Source organism: Saccopteryx bilineata, chromosome 1 (assembly GCF_036850765.1).
Source record: "Saccopteryx bilineata isolate mSacBil1 chromosome 1, mSacBil1_pri_phased_curated, whole genome shotgun sequence".
Lineage (NCBI taxonomy): Eukaryota > Metazoa > Chordata > Mammalia > Chiroptera > Emballonuridae > Saccopteryx > Saccopteryx bilineata.
In genome coordinates this window covers 391,004,843-391,021,876 of record NC_089490.1, presented here as the reverse complement: position 1 = coordinate 391,021,876, position 17,034 = coordinate 391,004,843, and the positions used below count along the sequence as shown (strand labels likewise).

Genomic DNA, 17,034 nt, shown 5'->3' with positions numbered 1-17,034 from the left:
ATTTGGGAGCAGGGGGACATTTAGTCTATATAAATGTGCAGAAGTGGAAGAATTAATGATATAAATTCTGATAAAAATCACCTAGTTTATATTCTTTGGTGAATAGCCTTATGTTTGGGAAGACTCAGATGATACAAGGAAACTCCATGTAATAAGAACATGGATAAAACTCACAATATAAGGTTTTCAGTGTGATTTACCCTTGAGAAGGACTCATTGCCCACTAACCTCAGCCCCTTATGACTCCAGATTAAATACAGAGGCAGTTTCTTTGGCCACATGCTTCCTCCCATCTTAGAAACATACAAAATTTTGTTTCAAGCCTGATTCATAGATAGGATGTTATAAATGAGGTTTCTGTTAAATAAAACAATATATTCTGGCCTTTTTGTTACCTAATAATCAGCATTCCATTAATGAGAGGTAAGACTAGCATATATCAACAGCATCTTTCTTATATCATCCAAAATATATGGTCAAGATCTGCACTGCATATTTGAAACTCATAAATTATAGAGCATTCTGGTTTTATATGCAGGGTGGTGCAAAAGTAGGTTTACAACTGTGAGTACGTGAAACAATTTATTATTGCAGTATTATTTATTAATTATTGTATTAATACCCATATGAGCAATTGAAAACTTACTTTTGTCCGTGTGTGTGTGTGTGTGTGTGTAAATGACAGAGTCTGGATTTCTACAAAAGGTTACAAAACACGACATATAAGCAACAAAAGAGATAGGATATTGAAATATAGCCGGGAACGTATCATATATTCTAAACTATCTAAGAACATTAAATGGATCGTCTTTGTGAAAATATAACACCAACTAAGTTGATCCACATGAAGAGATAATGTGATTTCCCAATCAGGAAAACCCATAAGATTTAGCTATTTTTCTGCATATCTGCCTTGTTCATTCAGATTATTTTTATATACTTAGCTTCCTTATAATTAATATTAGAACCCTGAGACATCATTCTTCAGCCTTCAAATGCTAAGAAATATAAAAAATTACATATTTAAAGTATTTAGCAGATACAAAAATAAAATATGCACTTGAAATATTAATATGGGCTATCTTTGTGTGGGTAGAAGTAAACCACGATTTTATGTCTTATTTCTTATTTTATTATCTGAGATCTGTAAAGAGTACTATTCATTCTGAAAAAGATTATATTATTTAAAAAACAAAATCTTCCATTAACTAAAATAAATTCACAGTAGTAACTATAGCAAACTCATCATATAGAACATGAACCTACAGTCTCAAAAGAGACATTTTTATATAAAAATGAAACATATTTTTCTAAGAAATTATAAAAATCTTAAAAATATATCTTAAGCAAAATGTATATACTGAGTTAGAAATTATAAAAAATATTACAAATATATTTTGATCATTGAAAGTATTTACATAGAAAGTGCTTTTCATCATGGCCAAGTTATTGAACCCAAGGAGAAGTTAACTACAGTTAAATAATCACACGGCTTTCCTGGAAGGAACCATTCTTCACTCAGAACAGATGAAACATTTGTCGGCTGACTCATTTCCTTTTTCTGGTCCAGAGTTTTTTCATGGCACTTTTCATCTCTCCATTTCTCAAAGTATAGATTAAGGGGTTCAACATTGGGGTGATCACGGTATAAAGCACAGTCAAGAATTTATCAATGGGTAATGTAGAAGGAGGTCTCACATACATAAAAATACAAGGGACAAAGAAGAGGACCACCACAGTAATGTGAGAGCCACAGGTGGATAAGGCTTTGTGTTTCCCTTCCTGAGTAAGATTCTTCAGGGAGTAGAGAATAACCCCATAGGAGATGAGTAACAGCACAAAGATGACCACACAGATTACCACATCATTGATGACCACAATGAGGCCAATAATGTAGGTGTCAGTGCACGCAAGTTTCAATAAGGGGTACATGTCACAGATGAAGTGGTCAATGACATTGGGGCCACAGAAGGGAAGGTTGTAAACAAGCAGAAGTTGAACTACAGCATGTACAAAACCTCCAACCCAGGTCAACAGCATCAGGAGAATGCACACTCGCTGATTCATGATCGTCATATAATGCAAGGGTTTGCAGATGGCCACGTAGCGGTCATAGGCCATGACCACCAGGAGTAAAATCTCGGCACCACCAGATAAGTGTCCTATAAAAAGCTGGCTCATGCAAGCTGTGAAGGAAATAGTTTTCTTCTCAGAGAGTAAGTCTATAATCATATTTGGGGTAACGGAAGTAGAATATACAGCATCCATAAATGATAGGTAGCCAAGAAAGAAGTACATCGGGGCATCCAGGGTTGAGCTGGCCACGACTGTCACGACAATCAGTAGGTTGTCCACCATTGTCACCATGTAAATGAGTAAGAACACAACAAATAATATTTTCTGACCCTGACGGCTCTGAATGAGCCCCAAGAGGACAAACTCAGTCACATTGTTCCTTTGTTCCATAGGTCTTTCTGTGCATCTTATTTCAGAGTTCAGGACAAAATTACCTGTAAATATTATTACTAGTGACTTCCTGAAATCTTAAAATAATCTGTTCATTCATTGAACAAAGAAACATTATGCTTTATCTTGTTGCAGTAATTTCACAGGTTATACAAACATGAGGTTGATTAAGACATGGTCCCTAACCTCAGCAATCTCAAAGACTAGTGGAGAGACACATAATTAGAAGTATATGTGGGAAAAGAAGACATTATAATATAAGTGGATTATCACAATAGCTTCCCATCTGGGAGCTAATAAAAATATACATATAGCTTAGACCTTATGCAAAAATAAAAACTGAATAAAGGTTGAATGAAAAACTAAAGCAAGATTTACGTTATATGTATTTCTAGTTAATAAAAGAGATGATTTCAATACACTAGAGCATAGAGAATTAAAACTTATCACCAAACTCCCAAATGGATAATATCAAATTGTTGTAAAGAATTATAAATATGAAGATACCATAAAGTCAAAAACAAAAGTCGTTTGGTGAAGAGATTTACATTTTAGAGGACATACACAGAGTTAATATCTAAAACAAACAAAGGGTTCTAAATAATTAACAAATTAAAGACAAACAAACCAATAGCAAAGTGGGTAAATAACATAAACAAGCAAATAAAGGAAAACTAAATCAAATGGCCAAAGAACATATAAGATGCTGAAACTTTTTTCTTGTAAGAATTTTTATGAGTTGGCCCTGGCCGGTTGGCTCAGTGGTAGAGAGTCAGCCCAGCATATAGATGTTCTGGGTTCAATTCCCAGACAGGGCACACAGGAGAGGAGCCCATTTGCTTCTCCACCTTTCCCCCTCTCCTTTCTCTCTCTCTCTTCACCCTTGCGCCCCACCCCCCGCAGCCACCGCTCCACTGGAGTCAAGTTGGCTCGGGCACTGAGGACGGCTCCATGGCCTCCACCTCAGGCTCTAGAATAGCTCTGGTTGCATGGAGCAATGCCCCAGAATGGCAGACCGTCGTCCCCTAGTGGACATGCCAGTTGGATCCCTGCTGGGCGCATGCAGGATGCTGTCTCTCTGCCTCCCCGCTTCTCAAGTCAGAATTTTTTTAATTTTTTAAGAATTTTTATGAGTTTATTTGAGCCACACTGACCTCAATTATCAGGAAACAAAATCTCAATGTATTGAGAAAATGCTCTGGAAACCCAGTTTTATCACTTACTCTTTTTTTTCTAACATTTTTAATAATGATGCTATCACTGGCATGAGTCCAACTAATGTTATTAGCAGTGGATGTTTAAATACAACCAAACACGTGTTTAAGAAAATGATCCGGAAAGTGGCAGTTTTACCACATATTTTATAAATTAGAATCAAAGGAGCCTGACTGGTGGTGGCACAGTAGATAGAGTGTCATCCTGGGGCTCTGTGGCCCCAGGTTCAAAATCACAAGGTAACCAGCTTCAGCTTGAATGCAACCAGTTTGAGAACAGGCTCACTAGCTTGAGAGTGGAGTCACCAGCTTGAGTATGAGATCATTAAAATGACCCCATGGTCACTGGCTTGAGCCCAAAGGTGCTGGCTTGAAGCCCAAGGTTGCTGGCTTGAGCCCAAGGTCACTGGCTTGAGCTCATGGTCAGTAGCTTGAGCAAGGGTCACTGGCTCAGCTGGAACCCCCAGGGTCAAGGCACATATGAGAAGCAGTTAATGAACAACTAAAGTAACACAACTATAAGTTGATTCTTCTCATTTCTTCCCCTTGCTGTCTGTCTGTCTATCTGTTTCTCTCTCAAAAAAAAAAGGGAGAATCACAGGAGAAGACAGACTTAAGGGGGTTACATGAAATTCATTAGCGATCAATTAGGCAGGTGGGAGGAAAAAAAGCTGAGAAATATCTAGGATTGGATAAGTAGCTTAAAAAATAGACATATACTAAAAAAAATAGACATATACTTCTTTACAAAGGCTAGTTGGATAGGATAGTTAACAATTAACATTAACACAATAATAATAACAATAAGGAGATTTAGGGTCTCTGCTCCGGTGGTGGTTGTGCTTTGAAGGGGATTATTTGACATTCCAAAAGTATGTATGTTATATTAGGTGCAAAAAGACAACAGGCTCACCTAAGGTGAAGACTGACCTTGAAACAGAAACATAGAAACTGAAGAGTTTTCTTACTACAGTATTACCTTAGATATTCAAAGCCAACATCAAAAGTAGAATCAAATTCTTCACATGCTACAGCATCCTCTAATTTTTAATAGAATAACAAACAATGCTTACAGAACATATGAACTGAACCTATCACAAGATTTTAAAATATCTGCTTATTAAAATTTTACCACTTACACATGAAATGAGTTTCCAAGAATATACTGAAGTCCATGATTTTCTAACCTCTTTGCTCTGAAACTAATACAGAATATTTTATGTAAACTGTTATTTTAAAAACTTTTCAGTTAAAATAAACAAAGAATACTGATGTTAAAAAGATCATTTGAACCCTGACTAGTAGCTCAGTTGGTGAGAGTGGTATCCAGATATGCCAGGTTTATAGGTTCGATCCCCAGTCAGGACACAGAAAAGAATCATCCATGAATGCATAAATATGTGGGAGAATGAATTGATGTTTCCCTCTCTCTCCCCCACCTCCTCTATGTCTAACACCAATCAATAATCATTTATAAAATAAATAAATACAGGTAAATTTATTGTGCATATTTATATTGTGTGAAAATATCCAAAAGAGTATTACCGAACTAAATTAATCCCCACATAGTTTAGTAATCAAAAGGACAGAGAAGGGAAAGAGATTAATGAAATTATATATACATAACATAGTATTATAGAGAACAGGACAGCAAATCCTGGAGGGAAGGGGGGAAGGCACTGGGGTGAGGGGGCAAGGGGGTGCCGAGGGGAGTAAGGGGTGGCAGGAGATATATTCAGTGGGACACTTGAATCTATGTAAACACAAATTAAAATCATAAATAAAAAAATTAAAAAAGGACATGGCTAAGTATGAGAATCACACAGAACTGTTAAAAGACTGAATTTAAACTACACCAACATGCTCTTCCAAAGCCTAGCTCAGAATCTTATGTATAAACGCACTCCCTGACTTACCTGCACCATGAGAGGGCCATTCGATTCCTGTTCTGGGCCGTGGTGCCTTCTCCCTCATCCTTTGTGCACTGATGCCATCTCTGTGGATGCAGAGAGCAAGATAACACATGTACCGTCACTGCACCTCGATCTGGTTCCAGGTGACCTACTCTTCCCATGCTTACAGGAAATCTGACTCACTCTGAATTTCACTGTAAACTGAGTGAGACCCAACATATTCATTGCCGGCGAAATTTGTCCTACTAACAAATAAATGTTAAAGAAACATTTGGATGGGAGAAAAAATTAGATATAAATTATTTAGATAAATATTTTTCAGTTTGTGTGTTACAGCAATAAAACTGAAATAGTGAAAGAACCTTAACAACATCATGATTCCTAACAACTGGCCAGGCTCCATACTGCACAGCTGAACTTCGAGTTACCTGGAGGGTGGATGGAGAATAACTTCATGTACATACTTTAGGTTCTGAGTCCATCGTCTCAATCCCTGAAAAAGCTGACTGTGGGAATACTGATGCTGACAAACACTCTCTGAGGTGAGGGCAGAGGTCTGTAGACACTTTATCTACACTGGAACTCCAACACAGATTATTGAGCAATTCCACTGGTGCATCTCCAAGGGCAGTGCTTTGCTAATTGAATTCACTGGGACCTGCATCATAATGCTGAGGGTAGATCCTGCATCTCCAGAGATGCCACCAGGATAATCACCATGCAGACAGGACTCACAGAACCATGTCCTCTAGGGGGAAAGTCATAAAAGAAGAACTTGAAGTCTTGACCAAAAAGGGAAAAATCTGGACTGGGCAGAAACATAATATGCAACCACTCTCGTTTAAATCATGACCTTAGGCAAACCTGCTAACGCCGTGTCTTTGCAGATGACATCGGAACTAACTTCCAGAAGATGATGCATGTTATTTCTAGAACAAATAACTTATAACTTGTTTCCAATGCAGATAGAGTTTGTCACACAGTTTCTCACATGGTTTCAGACAGGCAAGTTGAAAGACTGCTGCAATGGGCGTGGGGAAAGAGAACACAGTGGGACTGTTCCATGTGTCTCTAAGTGTTCATTCACCAAAAATGACTGTACACTAGCCCATAAGTTGTGATGCATTTAAAAGGACTTAAATCAAATAAAATTCAACTAGAAATTGATAACAAATACATTACAACATTTCCCCATTATTTACACATTAAGGAACACAAGTCTAAATTACTCTCCTTTGGCAGCTCCACCACCTCCTATGTTCTGTCCTCGTAACCAAGCTGCCTTGGTCCATGGACTCTGAGCTTCATCTCCCAACTCTACCAAAGGACTCGGCCACGATTCTCCTGGGTATTTCCCTCTGCAGTACAGCATGGAAATGTCTTAAAGCCAACTGGCTGGGATAATCTTGGGCTCAACTTGTTTGTTTCCTATCTTTCAGTGGCCACTGTCAAATGTTTCTGACTACTGTCTTGGAAAATCATTGTTTCTTGTGATGCAATTACTTGTTTTACACAGAAGGGTAAATCTGGTCCTTGTGTTCTTATCTTGTTCTGATGTAACCTTCCAAGTACAATGATAATTAAATATTTTAAAATTTACCTATATTTCATGAAAATAGGTTAAGGAACAATTGATCATATTCAGAGGTTTCTTTTTATTTTATTTTATTTTATTTTATTTAGACAATTAATTTTAACAGGGTGGTATTGGTCAACTAGAGTACATAGATTTAGAGAAAACATTTCCATATCATTTTGACATTCGATTATGTTGTATACCCATCATACAAGAGTTTTCTCAAGCATAGTAATTAATTCTCACTTTTATTGTTACAGTATAAAAATACAAGAATTTTTCTTAGTATAAAATAAACAGAAGATTGGATAAAAAAAAAGATGTGGTACATGTATACAATGGAATACTACTCAGCCATAAGAAATGATGACATAGTGTCATTTATGACAACATGGAAGGACCTTGAGAACATTATGCTGAGTGAAATAAGTAAATCAGAAAAAGCTAAGAACTGTATGATTTCACACATAGATGGGATATAAAACAGAGACTCATGGACATAGATAAAAGTGCAGTGGTTACCAGAGGGAGTAGGACATTTGGGGGAAGGTATAGAGAGGGACAATTGTAAGGTGACAGAAAATGATTTGACTTTGGCTGATGGGTATACAACATAATCAACTGTTCAAATGCTGTAGAAATGTTTACCTGAAACCTATGTACACTTATTGATCAATATTACACTGTTAAAGTTAATTTTATAAATTAAAAGAAAAATTAAAAAGAGAAGTAAAATTTTTAAACCCAACATCAGTATTATGCTAAATAATAAAACACTAAAATCTGTATTTCTTATTTAGGATGGTGTTAAAAAAATAATTTTCCTTCTCTTTATATGAATCTTTCTGCTTATGCCATGACAGACATACGTTAGTTACAATTAGAATAATAATGTGCAAAGATGCCTCTGACCTACTTTAAGCTTTAAACTATAAGGGAAGAAAACTTACAAAACCTAAACCTAAAAGCAGACTAATAGGAAACAAATTCTCACAAGTTCCAAGCAAAATATGTGTGAGTCAATGGAACTGAAAACAGAAAAAGGATCCAGAAAAGCAAATGGATAAAGAAATAAAATCATAAAGATTGATAATCTTCTAACCAGACTAATCTAGAATGAAAAAGAGAGAACACAAAAATTACAAATTCAGGAAAGAAAAAGAGAACATAATACAAATTTACAAACATAAAAAGGGTAACAAATACTATAGATAGATCTATGCTCATAAATGTGACAATTTTTTTAATGTTTTTTATAGAATTTTTTTCTAATTCAACATCTAATCCAGGATTACATATTACATTTCGTTTTCATGTCTCTTTATTTTCTTAAGACTTTATTTATTCATTTTAGAGAAGAGAGAGAGAGAGAAGGGGGAGGAGCAGGAAGCATCAACTCCCATATGTACCTTGACAGGCAAGCCCAGGGTTTTGAACCGGCAACCTCAGCATTTCCAGGTTGACGCTTTATCCACTGCGCCACCACAGGTCAGGCATTAAAGGGTTTTTTTTGTTTTGTTTTTTTCTTTACAGGGACAGAGAGAAAGATAGATAGGGACAGACAGACAGGAACGGAGAGAGATGAGAAGCATCAATCATCAGTTTTTCATTGCGACACCCTCGTTGTTCATTGATTGCTTTCTCATATGTGCCTTGACCGCAGGCCTTCAGCAGACCGAGTAACCCCTTGCTCGAGCCAGCGACCTTGGGTCTAAGCTGGTGAGCATTTTTTTTTTATTTTGCTGAAGCCAGATGAGCTTGCACTCAAAATGGCAATTTCGGGGTCTCGAACCTGGGTCCTTGGCAACCCAGTAAATGTGACAATTTAAAGGGACCAATACCTTATAGAACAAAAACTGCTAAAGCTCACTCAAAAGAACAGATAACATGAATATTCCCAAACAAAGGCCAGTTATATAAGTTGGTGTAAACTTGGTTAAACTGATAACCTTCCTTCTACCAAGTTCCTCTAAGTGAACTCAGATTAAAACAAGATCTGAGAGCTTCCGAAATACGTGCAATGTTACCAGAACTAACGAGATAGAATTCAATACTAGCTGTGTTAACTCCATAACCAAATTCCTTCAACACCACCCAAAACTCTGCTGCTAACAGGCTGAACAACCCTAAAAGACATAAATGTCCTTGCGTGAAGTACACAGGAGAAGTTACCTGACAGAATATTGGTCGTATAAAGGGATGCTTTTTTCACTTAAGAATCCAGGGATCAAAGGAACAGCCACAGAGGTCCTCATCAGAACAGAATGAGGCCCTTGCTAGTTCAAGAAGAGAAATAAGTTCAGATCTGCCCCGACTAGAAGTACCATCAGCACCAGTCAATATTTTTTCTTCCTTTTTAAGACACTTTTATAATGTTTACTATGTGCCAGGAACTTTCATAAGCACTTAACATATATTAACTCATTTAATTGGCCCCAAAATTTTATAAGATAGGTATTATCATTACCACTTTAAAAGGTAAAGAAAACACAGTAAAAGGTAGAAAGGTTAAATAACTTTCCCAGGCCACATTCAAACCCAGGAAATCTGACTCCCAAATCTGTTCTTACCTATGCACCATATTATCATCTCTAAACAAATATCTCACGTGTTACGTTCATATTCTGGTTGCCTGCTGTGTTGTCCTCAGGTTCACTGGAAAATGACCTTCTGGCCCTTTGATCAGGGCTTGTGAGGAGAAAATCACATCTATAAATGGATCAGCCACAAGGCCTCGGAGACATGAGGCCAATGGAGTCCAGAAAACCAGGACCGAGTGGTTCGATATACGGCAAAGGATGTTAGAAAGCACGGCAGCCCCCAAGATATTCTACAAGGCCAGTCCGCTCAGAGTACTCTTCTTCACAGCAGGGACAGAGAAATTATGTGTTATCCCTTCTAATACTCAAAACTATTAGCTTAATGAGTGGTTCTATATAGTTAGAGATCCTAATAATTTTTTTTTTAATGTCCATAATACCTAAAAATGATTGAGCATTTAGAGCAGGGGTCGAGAACTATTTTGGCTGAGAGAGCCATGAATGCCACATATTTTAAAATGTAATTCCATGAGAGCCCTACAACGACCCGTGTATGTTAAGCATTATCCAATAAAAATTTGGTGTTATCCCGGAGGACAGCTGTGATTGGCTCCAGCCACCCGCAACCATGAACATGAGAGGTAGGAAATGAATGGATTGTAATACATGAGAATGTTTTATATTTTTAATGTTATTATTTTTTTTATTAAAGATTTGTCTGCGAGCCAGATGCAGCCATCAAAAGAGCCACATCTGTGGTGGCGCAGTGGATAAAGTGTCAACCTGGAACTCTGAGGTTGCTGGTTTGAATCCCTGGGCTTGCCTGGTCAAGGCACATATGGCAGTAGATGCTTCCTGCTCCTCCCCCCTTTCTCTTTCTCTTTCTCTCTCTCTCCCTCTCCTCCCTAAAATGAATAAATAAATTTAAAAAAAAAAAGCCACATCTGGCTCACGAGCCATAGGTTCCCGACCCCTGATTTAGAGCATTTGTTGGCAATAAAGATTGACAAGAGTTATTTATCCTTACCTATCTCTATCATTCTCCCTTAATTCAAACTTAAAGAGTTTTAGTTTGCCTAAGTTCACACTATATTTGGCAAAACTAAGTTTTGATCTCAGAACTATCTCATTTGGAGCCGATTCTCTTCACCATTATAGTACACTAAAGGTGTACCCTTCCTCCAAGATCTGCATATAAAAATGATGCATAAAATCGCCTCACAGAGCAAAACTGGGAAACAGGTTCTCAATATGAATGACTAGTTAAGGCTACAATAACAATAAAGTTTAGTGCAAATGAGTCAGCAAGAATCTATAGTAAACCTTCCTTTTGGAAGAAGAGTTAAAAACAGACTCAGACCAAACCAAACACAAAGGATTTAAAAATATAGAAAAGAAAGAAAAATAAATACCAAAAGCATTTCTGTTTTCACAGAATACTACATAGTTTTGAAATTTTTATTTTTTAAATACAGTTTACATTCAATAATTTGGTATTATTTTCAGGTGTACAGCATAGCGGTTAGATATAACAAATTTGAAAATTAACTAACTGCCTGTTTTATTCCACTTGGGCTGCTATAATAGAATAACTCAGACAACAAATACTTACTCCTCATAGTTCTAGAAGCGGGAAGGCCAAGACCAAGATGCTGGCAGATTCAGTGTCTGGTGAGGGCCTGCTTCCTACTTCATAGACAGCCATCCTGTTACTGTATTCCCACCAGGCGCAAGGGGCAAGTGACCTTTCTGGGGTCTCCTTTACAAGGACACTAGTTCCATTAAGGAAGATTCCACCTACATGAACTAATCACCCTCCAAATTCCCTACCTCCAAAGATCACCATATTATAAAGAATTTAAGTCATATATTTGGAGAGGATACATACATTCAGTCTATATAAATGTGCAAAAGTAGAGCCTGACCTGTGGTGGCACAGTGGATAAAGCGTTGACCTGGAAATGCTGAGGTTGTCGGTTCAAAACCCTGGGCTTGCCCGGTCAAGGCACATATGGGAGTTGAAGCTTCCTGCTCCTCCCCCCTTCTCTCTCTCTCTCTCTCTCTATCTCTCTCTCTCTCCTCTAAAATGAATAAATAAATAAATATAATTAAAATAATAATAATTGATTTTAAAAAATGTGCAAAAGTAGAGAATTAATTATATAAATTTTCATAAAAATTACATGCTTTATATTGATTGGTGAACACCGCTGTGTTTGTGAAGACTTTAAAATGATATAAGGAAATTTAATGTGACGAGAACAGGGATAAAGCTCAGGGTAATTTTCAGTGTGATTTACCCTTGAGAAGAACTCATTGCCCCTTAGCTTTAGCCCCTTATTAATCTAGACTAAAGCCAGGGGCAGAATCATGATGCGTTTCCTACCATCTTAGAGACAAACAAAATTTTGTTTCAAGCCTGATTCACTGGGAGGAATTTATCAATAAGGTCTCTGTTAAATAAAACAACATATTTTGGGGCTCTTTATTACCTAATAATCAGCGTTCCATTAATAGGAGAGGTAAAACAGCACATATTGTCCTCATCTTTCTTAACAGTGGTATCACTCAAAATTTCAAGTCAGGTTCAGTATCGCATATTTGAAGCTCATGGATTAAGGATTACTCTAATTTTATACATAACAGGGCAGAGTCTGAGTGCCTACAAGGTTACAAAACACTATAAGCAAAAAAGGAGATGGGAAACTGAAAAATAGGAGGGGAGTTATCAGACTCTAAACTATCTAAGAAAATTAATAAATCATCTATAGCATGAAAATATAACACAACCTGGCCTGTGGTGACACAATGGATACACTGTCTACCTGGAACGCTCAGGTCGCCAGTTTGACACCCTGAGCTAGCCCAGTCCAGGCACGTAAGAGAAGCAACCAATGAACAACTGAAGCAAAGCAACAATGAGTTGATACAACTCACTCTGTCTCCACCCTGCAAAATCAATAAATAATACCTTAAAAAAACATTTTTTATAAAGAAAATATTACACCAACTAAATTGATCCACATGAGAGGAGTTCATGTGATTTCTCAATCAGGAAAATAAGTAAGATGTCTATATTTTCCTGCCTATCTTCCTTCTTCATTCAGATTGTGTTTATATACTTAGCCTCCTTGTGATTCGCATTAGAACTCTGAAACATCATCCTTCTTCAACCTTCACATGCTAAGAAATATGAAAAAAATCACATATTTAAAGTATTTTGCAGATAAAACAGTAAGAAATATAATTCAAATATTAATATGGGCTATCTTTGTGTGGGTAAAGGGTGAACTGTGGTTTTTTTGTTGTTTTTGTTTTTTATTATTATTTATTTAATTAATTGTGTTTACATAGATTCTAGGGTCACCCCGAATGCATCCCCCCTACCCCATATTCTCTTGCCCCCCTCCCTATAGCACCCTCCCCCATTCCCTTCAGGTTTATCCCATCCTATCACCCCCTTTCCCTCTGTCCTCTTTTCCTCTGCTCCCTTTGATCCCTCCTCTGTCTCCATTCCATTCCTCAGTTCACATTGTTCATTGGATTTCTCAAATGAGTGAGGTCATATGATATTTTTCTTTCTCTGCCTGGATTATTTCACTTAACATAATAGTTTCCAGGTCCATCCATGTTGTTGCAAAAGGTAATATTTCTTTCTTTTTCATGGCCCCATAGTATTCTATTGTATATATGTACCACAGCTTTTCAATCCAATCTGTAATGAGTACTATTCATTCTGAAAAAGATTGCTTTATTTAAGAGAAAACATGAGAAAAATCTATTAACTAAATTAAAAATACAGTATTATCCATAACAAAATCATTATTATATAGATCATAAAGCTATAGTCTCAAAAAAGACATTTTACACATAAAAACTAAACATATATTCTTATAAGATATTAACACCTTAAAATATATCTTAAACAATATGTATATACTAAATTACACAATCATAAAAATTACAAATATATTTTGATTATTGAAAGTATTTACATAGAAAGTGCTTTTCATCATGGCCAAGTTATTGAACCCAAGGAGAAGTTAACTACAGTTAAGTAATCACACGGCTTTCCTGGAAGGAACCATTCTTCACTCAGAACAGATGAAACATTTGTCGGCTGACTCATTTCCTTTTTCTGGTCCAGAGTTTTTTCATGGCACTTTTCATCTCTCCATTTCTCAGAGTATAGATTAAGGGGTTCAACATTGGGGTGATCACAGTGTAAAACACAGCAAAGGATTTATCAATGGGTAACGTAGAAGGAGGTCTCACATACATAAAAATACAAGGGACAAAGAAGAGGAACACCACAGTAATGTGGTAGCTACAGGTGGATAACGCTTTGCGTCTCCCATCCTGAGTAAGATTCTTCAGGGAGTAGAGAATGACCCCATAGGAGATGAGTAACATCACAAAGATGACCACACAGATTCCCCCATCGTTGGCAACCACAATGAGGCCAATAATGTAGGTGTCAGTGCAGGCGAGTTTCAATAAGGGGTACATGTCACAGATGAAGTGGTCAATGACATTGGGGCCACAGAAGGGAAGGTTGTAAACAAGCAGAAGTTGAACTACAGCATGTACAAAACCCCCGGCCCAGGCCAACAGCAGCAGCAGAATGCACACTCGCTGATTCATGATCGTCATATAATGCAAGGGTTTGCAGATGGCCACGTAGCGGTCATAGGCCATGACCACCAGGAGTAAAATCTCGGCACCACCAGATAAGTGTCCTATAAAAAGCTGGCTCATGCAAGCTGTGAAGGAAATAGTTCTCTTCTCACAGAGTAAGTTTATAATCATATTTGGAGTAAGGGAAGTAGAATATACAGCATCCATAAATGATAGGTAGCCAAGAAAGAAGTACATCGGGGCATCCAGGGTTGAGCTGGCCACGACTGTCACAACAATCAGTAGGTTGCCCACCATTGTCATCATGTAAATGAGTAGGAACACAACAAATAATATTTTCTGACCCTGACGGCTCTGAATGAGCCCCAAGAGGACAAACTCAGTCACATTGTTCCTTTGTTCCATAGGTCTTTCTGTGCATCTTATTTCAGAGTTCAGGACAAAATTACCTGTAAATATTATTACTAGTGACTTCTTGAAATCTTACGATAGTCTGTTTATTCATTCAACAAAGAAACTTATACTTCATCATGTTGCGGTAATTTCAGAGATTATAAGAACAGGAGTGGTCCCTAACCTCAGCAATCTCACAGACTGGAAGAGAGGCACATAATTAGAGATATATGTGGGAAGAGGAGACATTATAAAGTAACTGGGTTGCCATGGTAGTTTCCCATCTGGAAGCTAATAAAAGTGTACATCTAGTTAAGACCTTATGCAAAAGTAAAAACTGATTGAGGTTGAATGAAAAACTAAAGCAAGACTGACCATATGTTTACTTTCTAATTAATAAAAGAGATGACTTCTCCACTCTAAAAGTGGAATAATCTTATCACTGAAATCTCAAATAGATACCATAAGGTTAACAGACAGAAGTCATTTGGTGAAGAGATTTACATTTTAGAGGACATAAACAGAGTTAATATATAAAAGGGACTAAGAACTGTAAGTAATTAACAAATTAAAGATAAACAACCCAAGAGCACAGGAGTAAATCACATAAACAGGCAAATAAAGGAAGAATAAATCAAAAAGGACAAAAAACACATAAGAAGCTAAAATTCACCTGTAAACAGAAATGAAGAAATTGTAGAGCTTATGACTACAGCATTACCTTGGGTTCTTCAGTCACTCAATCAAGTTCTACAGAGACTATAGCACCCTCTAATTTTTAATTAGAAAACATATTAATTGAACCTATCACAAAATTTAGGAATATCTGCCTATTAAAATATTACCAAATAGTTACACTTGAAATTAGTTTCCAAAAATACTGTTTTACATGATTTTCTAACTACTTTGTTAAAAATCTGAAACTAATATAGAATATTATTTAATATAAACTGTAATTCAAAAATGTTAAAACTTTAAAAAAAAATTTTAAACTTAAAATTAAAAAAAAGAATACTCATGTTAATAACGTAAATTTATCCTGGATCTTTAGCATATGAAAATATCCAAAGATTATTACAGAATTAAATTTATCCCCACAGACTTTAGTAATCAAAAGTACATAGTTAAGTATGAGAATCACACAGAACTGTTAAAAGACTGAATTTAAACTACACCAACATACTCTTCCAAAGCCTAGCTCAGAATCTTATGTATAAACTCACTCCCTGACTTACCTGCACCATGAGAGGGCCATTCGATTCCTGTTCTGGGCCGTGGTGCCTTCTTCCTCATCCTTTGTGCACTGATGCCATCTCTGTGGATGCAGAGAGCAAGATAACACATGCACCGTCACTACACCTTGAACTGGTTCCAGGTGACCTACTCTTCCCATGCTTACAGGAAATCTGACTCACTCTGAATTTCACTGTGAACTGAGACCCAAGATACTCATTGCCGGCAGAATTTGTCCTACTAACAAATAAATGTTAAAGAAACATTTGGATGGGAGAAAAAATTAGATATAAATTATTTAGATAAATATTCTTCAGTTTGTATGTTACAGCAATAAAACAGAAATAGTGAAAGAACCTTAACAACATCATGATTCCTAATCGGTCATACTAGCCAGGCTTCACACTGCACAGCTGAACTTTGAGTTACCTTGAGGGTGGAGAATATGTCAGAATAAGTTAAGTACATAACTTTCCTATCTCTCTTCATGTACATACTTTAGGTTCTGAGTCCATCATTTCAATCCCTGAAAAAGCTGACTGTGGGAATACTGATGCTGACAAACACTCTCTGAGGTGAGGGCAGAGGTCTGTAGACACTTTATCTACACTGGAACTCCAACACAGATTATTGAGCAATTCCACTGGTGCATCTCCAAGGGCAGTTCTTTGCTAATTGAATTCACTGGGACCTGCATCATAATGCTGAGGGTAGATCCTGAATCTCTGGAGATGCCACCAGGATAATCACCATGCAGACAGGACTCACAGAACCATGTCCTCTAGGGGGAAAGTCATAAAAGAAGAACTTGAAGTCAAATGACCAAAAGGGGAAAAGTCTGAACTGGGCAGAAACATAATATGCAACCACTCTCGTTTAAATCATGACCTTAGGCAAACCTGCTTACGCCGTGTCTTTGCAGATGACATCGGAACTAACTTCCAGAAGATGATGCATGTTATTTCTAGAACAAATAACTTATAACTTGTTTCCAATGCAGATGAGAGTTTGTCACACAGTTTGTCACATAGTTTCAGACAGGCAAGTTGACAAAATCTGCT

General features: G+C 36.9%; 2 protein-coding genes across 2 annotated transcripts; both read right to left on the bottom strand.

Moving 5' to 3' along the window:
* Window positions 1-1,476: 1,476 nt before the first annotated feature.
* LOC136320762 (olfactory receptor 4A47-like) lies at window positions 1,477-5,660 on the bottom strand. Its single transcript, XM_066253915.1, has 2 exons — window positions 5,597-5,660; window positions 1,477-2,510 (listed from the first exon to the last, which is right to left on the bottom strand). The coding sequence occupies exons 1-2, from the start codon at window positions 5,652-5,654 to the stop codon at window positions 1,549-1,551; spliced, it is 1,020 nt and encodes a 339-aa protein (XP_066110012.1). The 5' UTR covers window positions 5,655-5,660; the 3' UTR covers window positions 1,477-1,548.
* Window positions 5,661-13,751: 8,091 nt separating this feature from the next.
* On the bottom strand, window positions 13,752-16,399 carry LOC136320761 (olfactory receptor 4A47-like). Its single transcript, XM_066253914.1, has 4 exons — window positions 16,337-16,399; window positions 16,156-16,210; window positions 15,976-16,055; window positions 13,752-14,796 (listed from the first exon to the last, which is right to left on the bottom strand). Exons 3-4 carry the CDS (start codon window positions 16,031-16,033, stop codon window positions 13,835-13,837), a joined length of 1,020 nt encoding a protein of 339 aa, XP_066110011.1. The 5' UTR covers window positions 16,034-16,055; window positions 16,156-16,210; window positions 16,337-16,399; the 3' UTR covers window positions 13,752-13,834.
* Window positions 16,400-17,034: the final 635 nt, after the last annotated feature.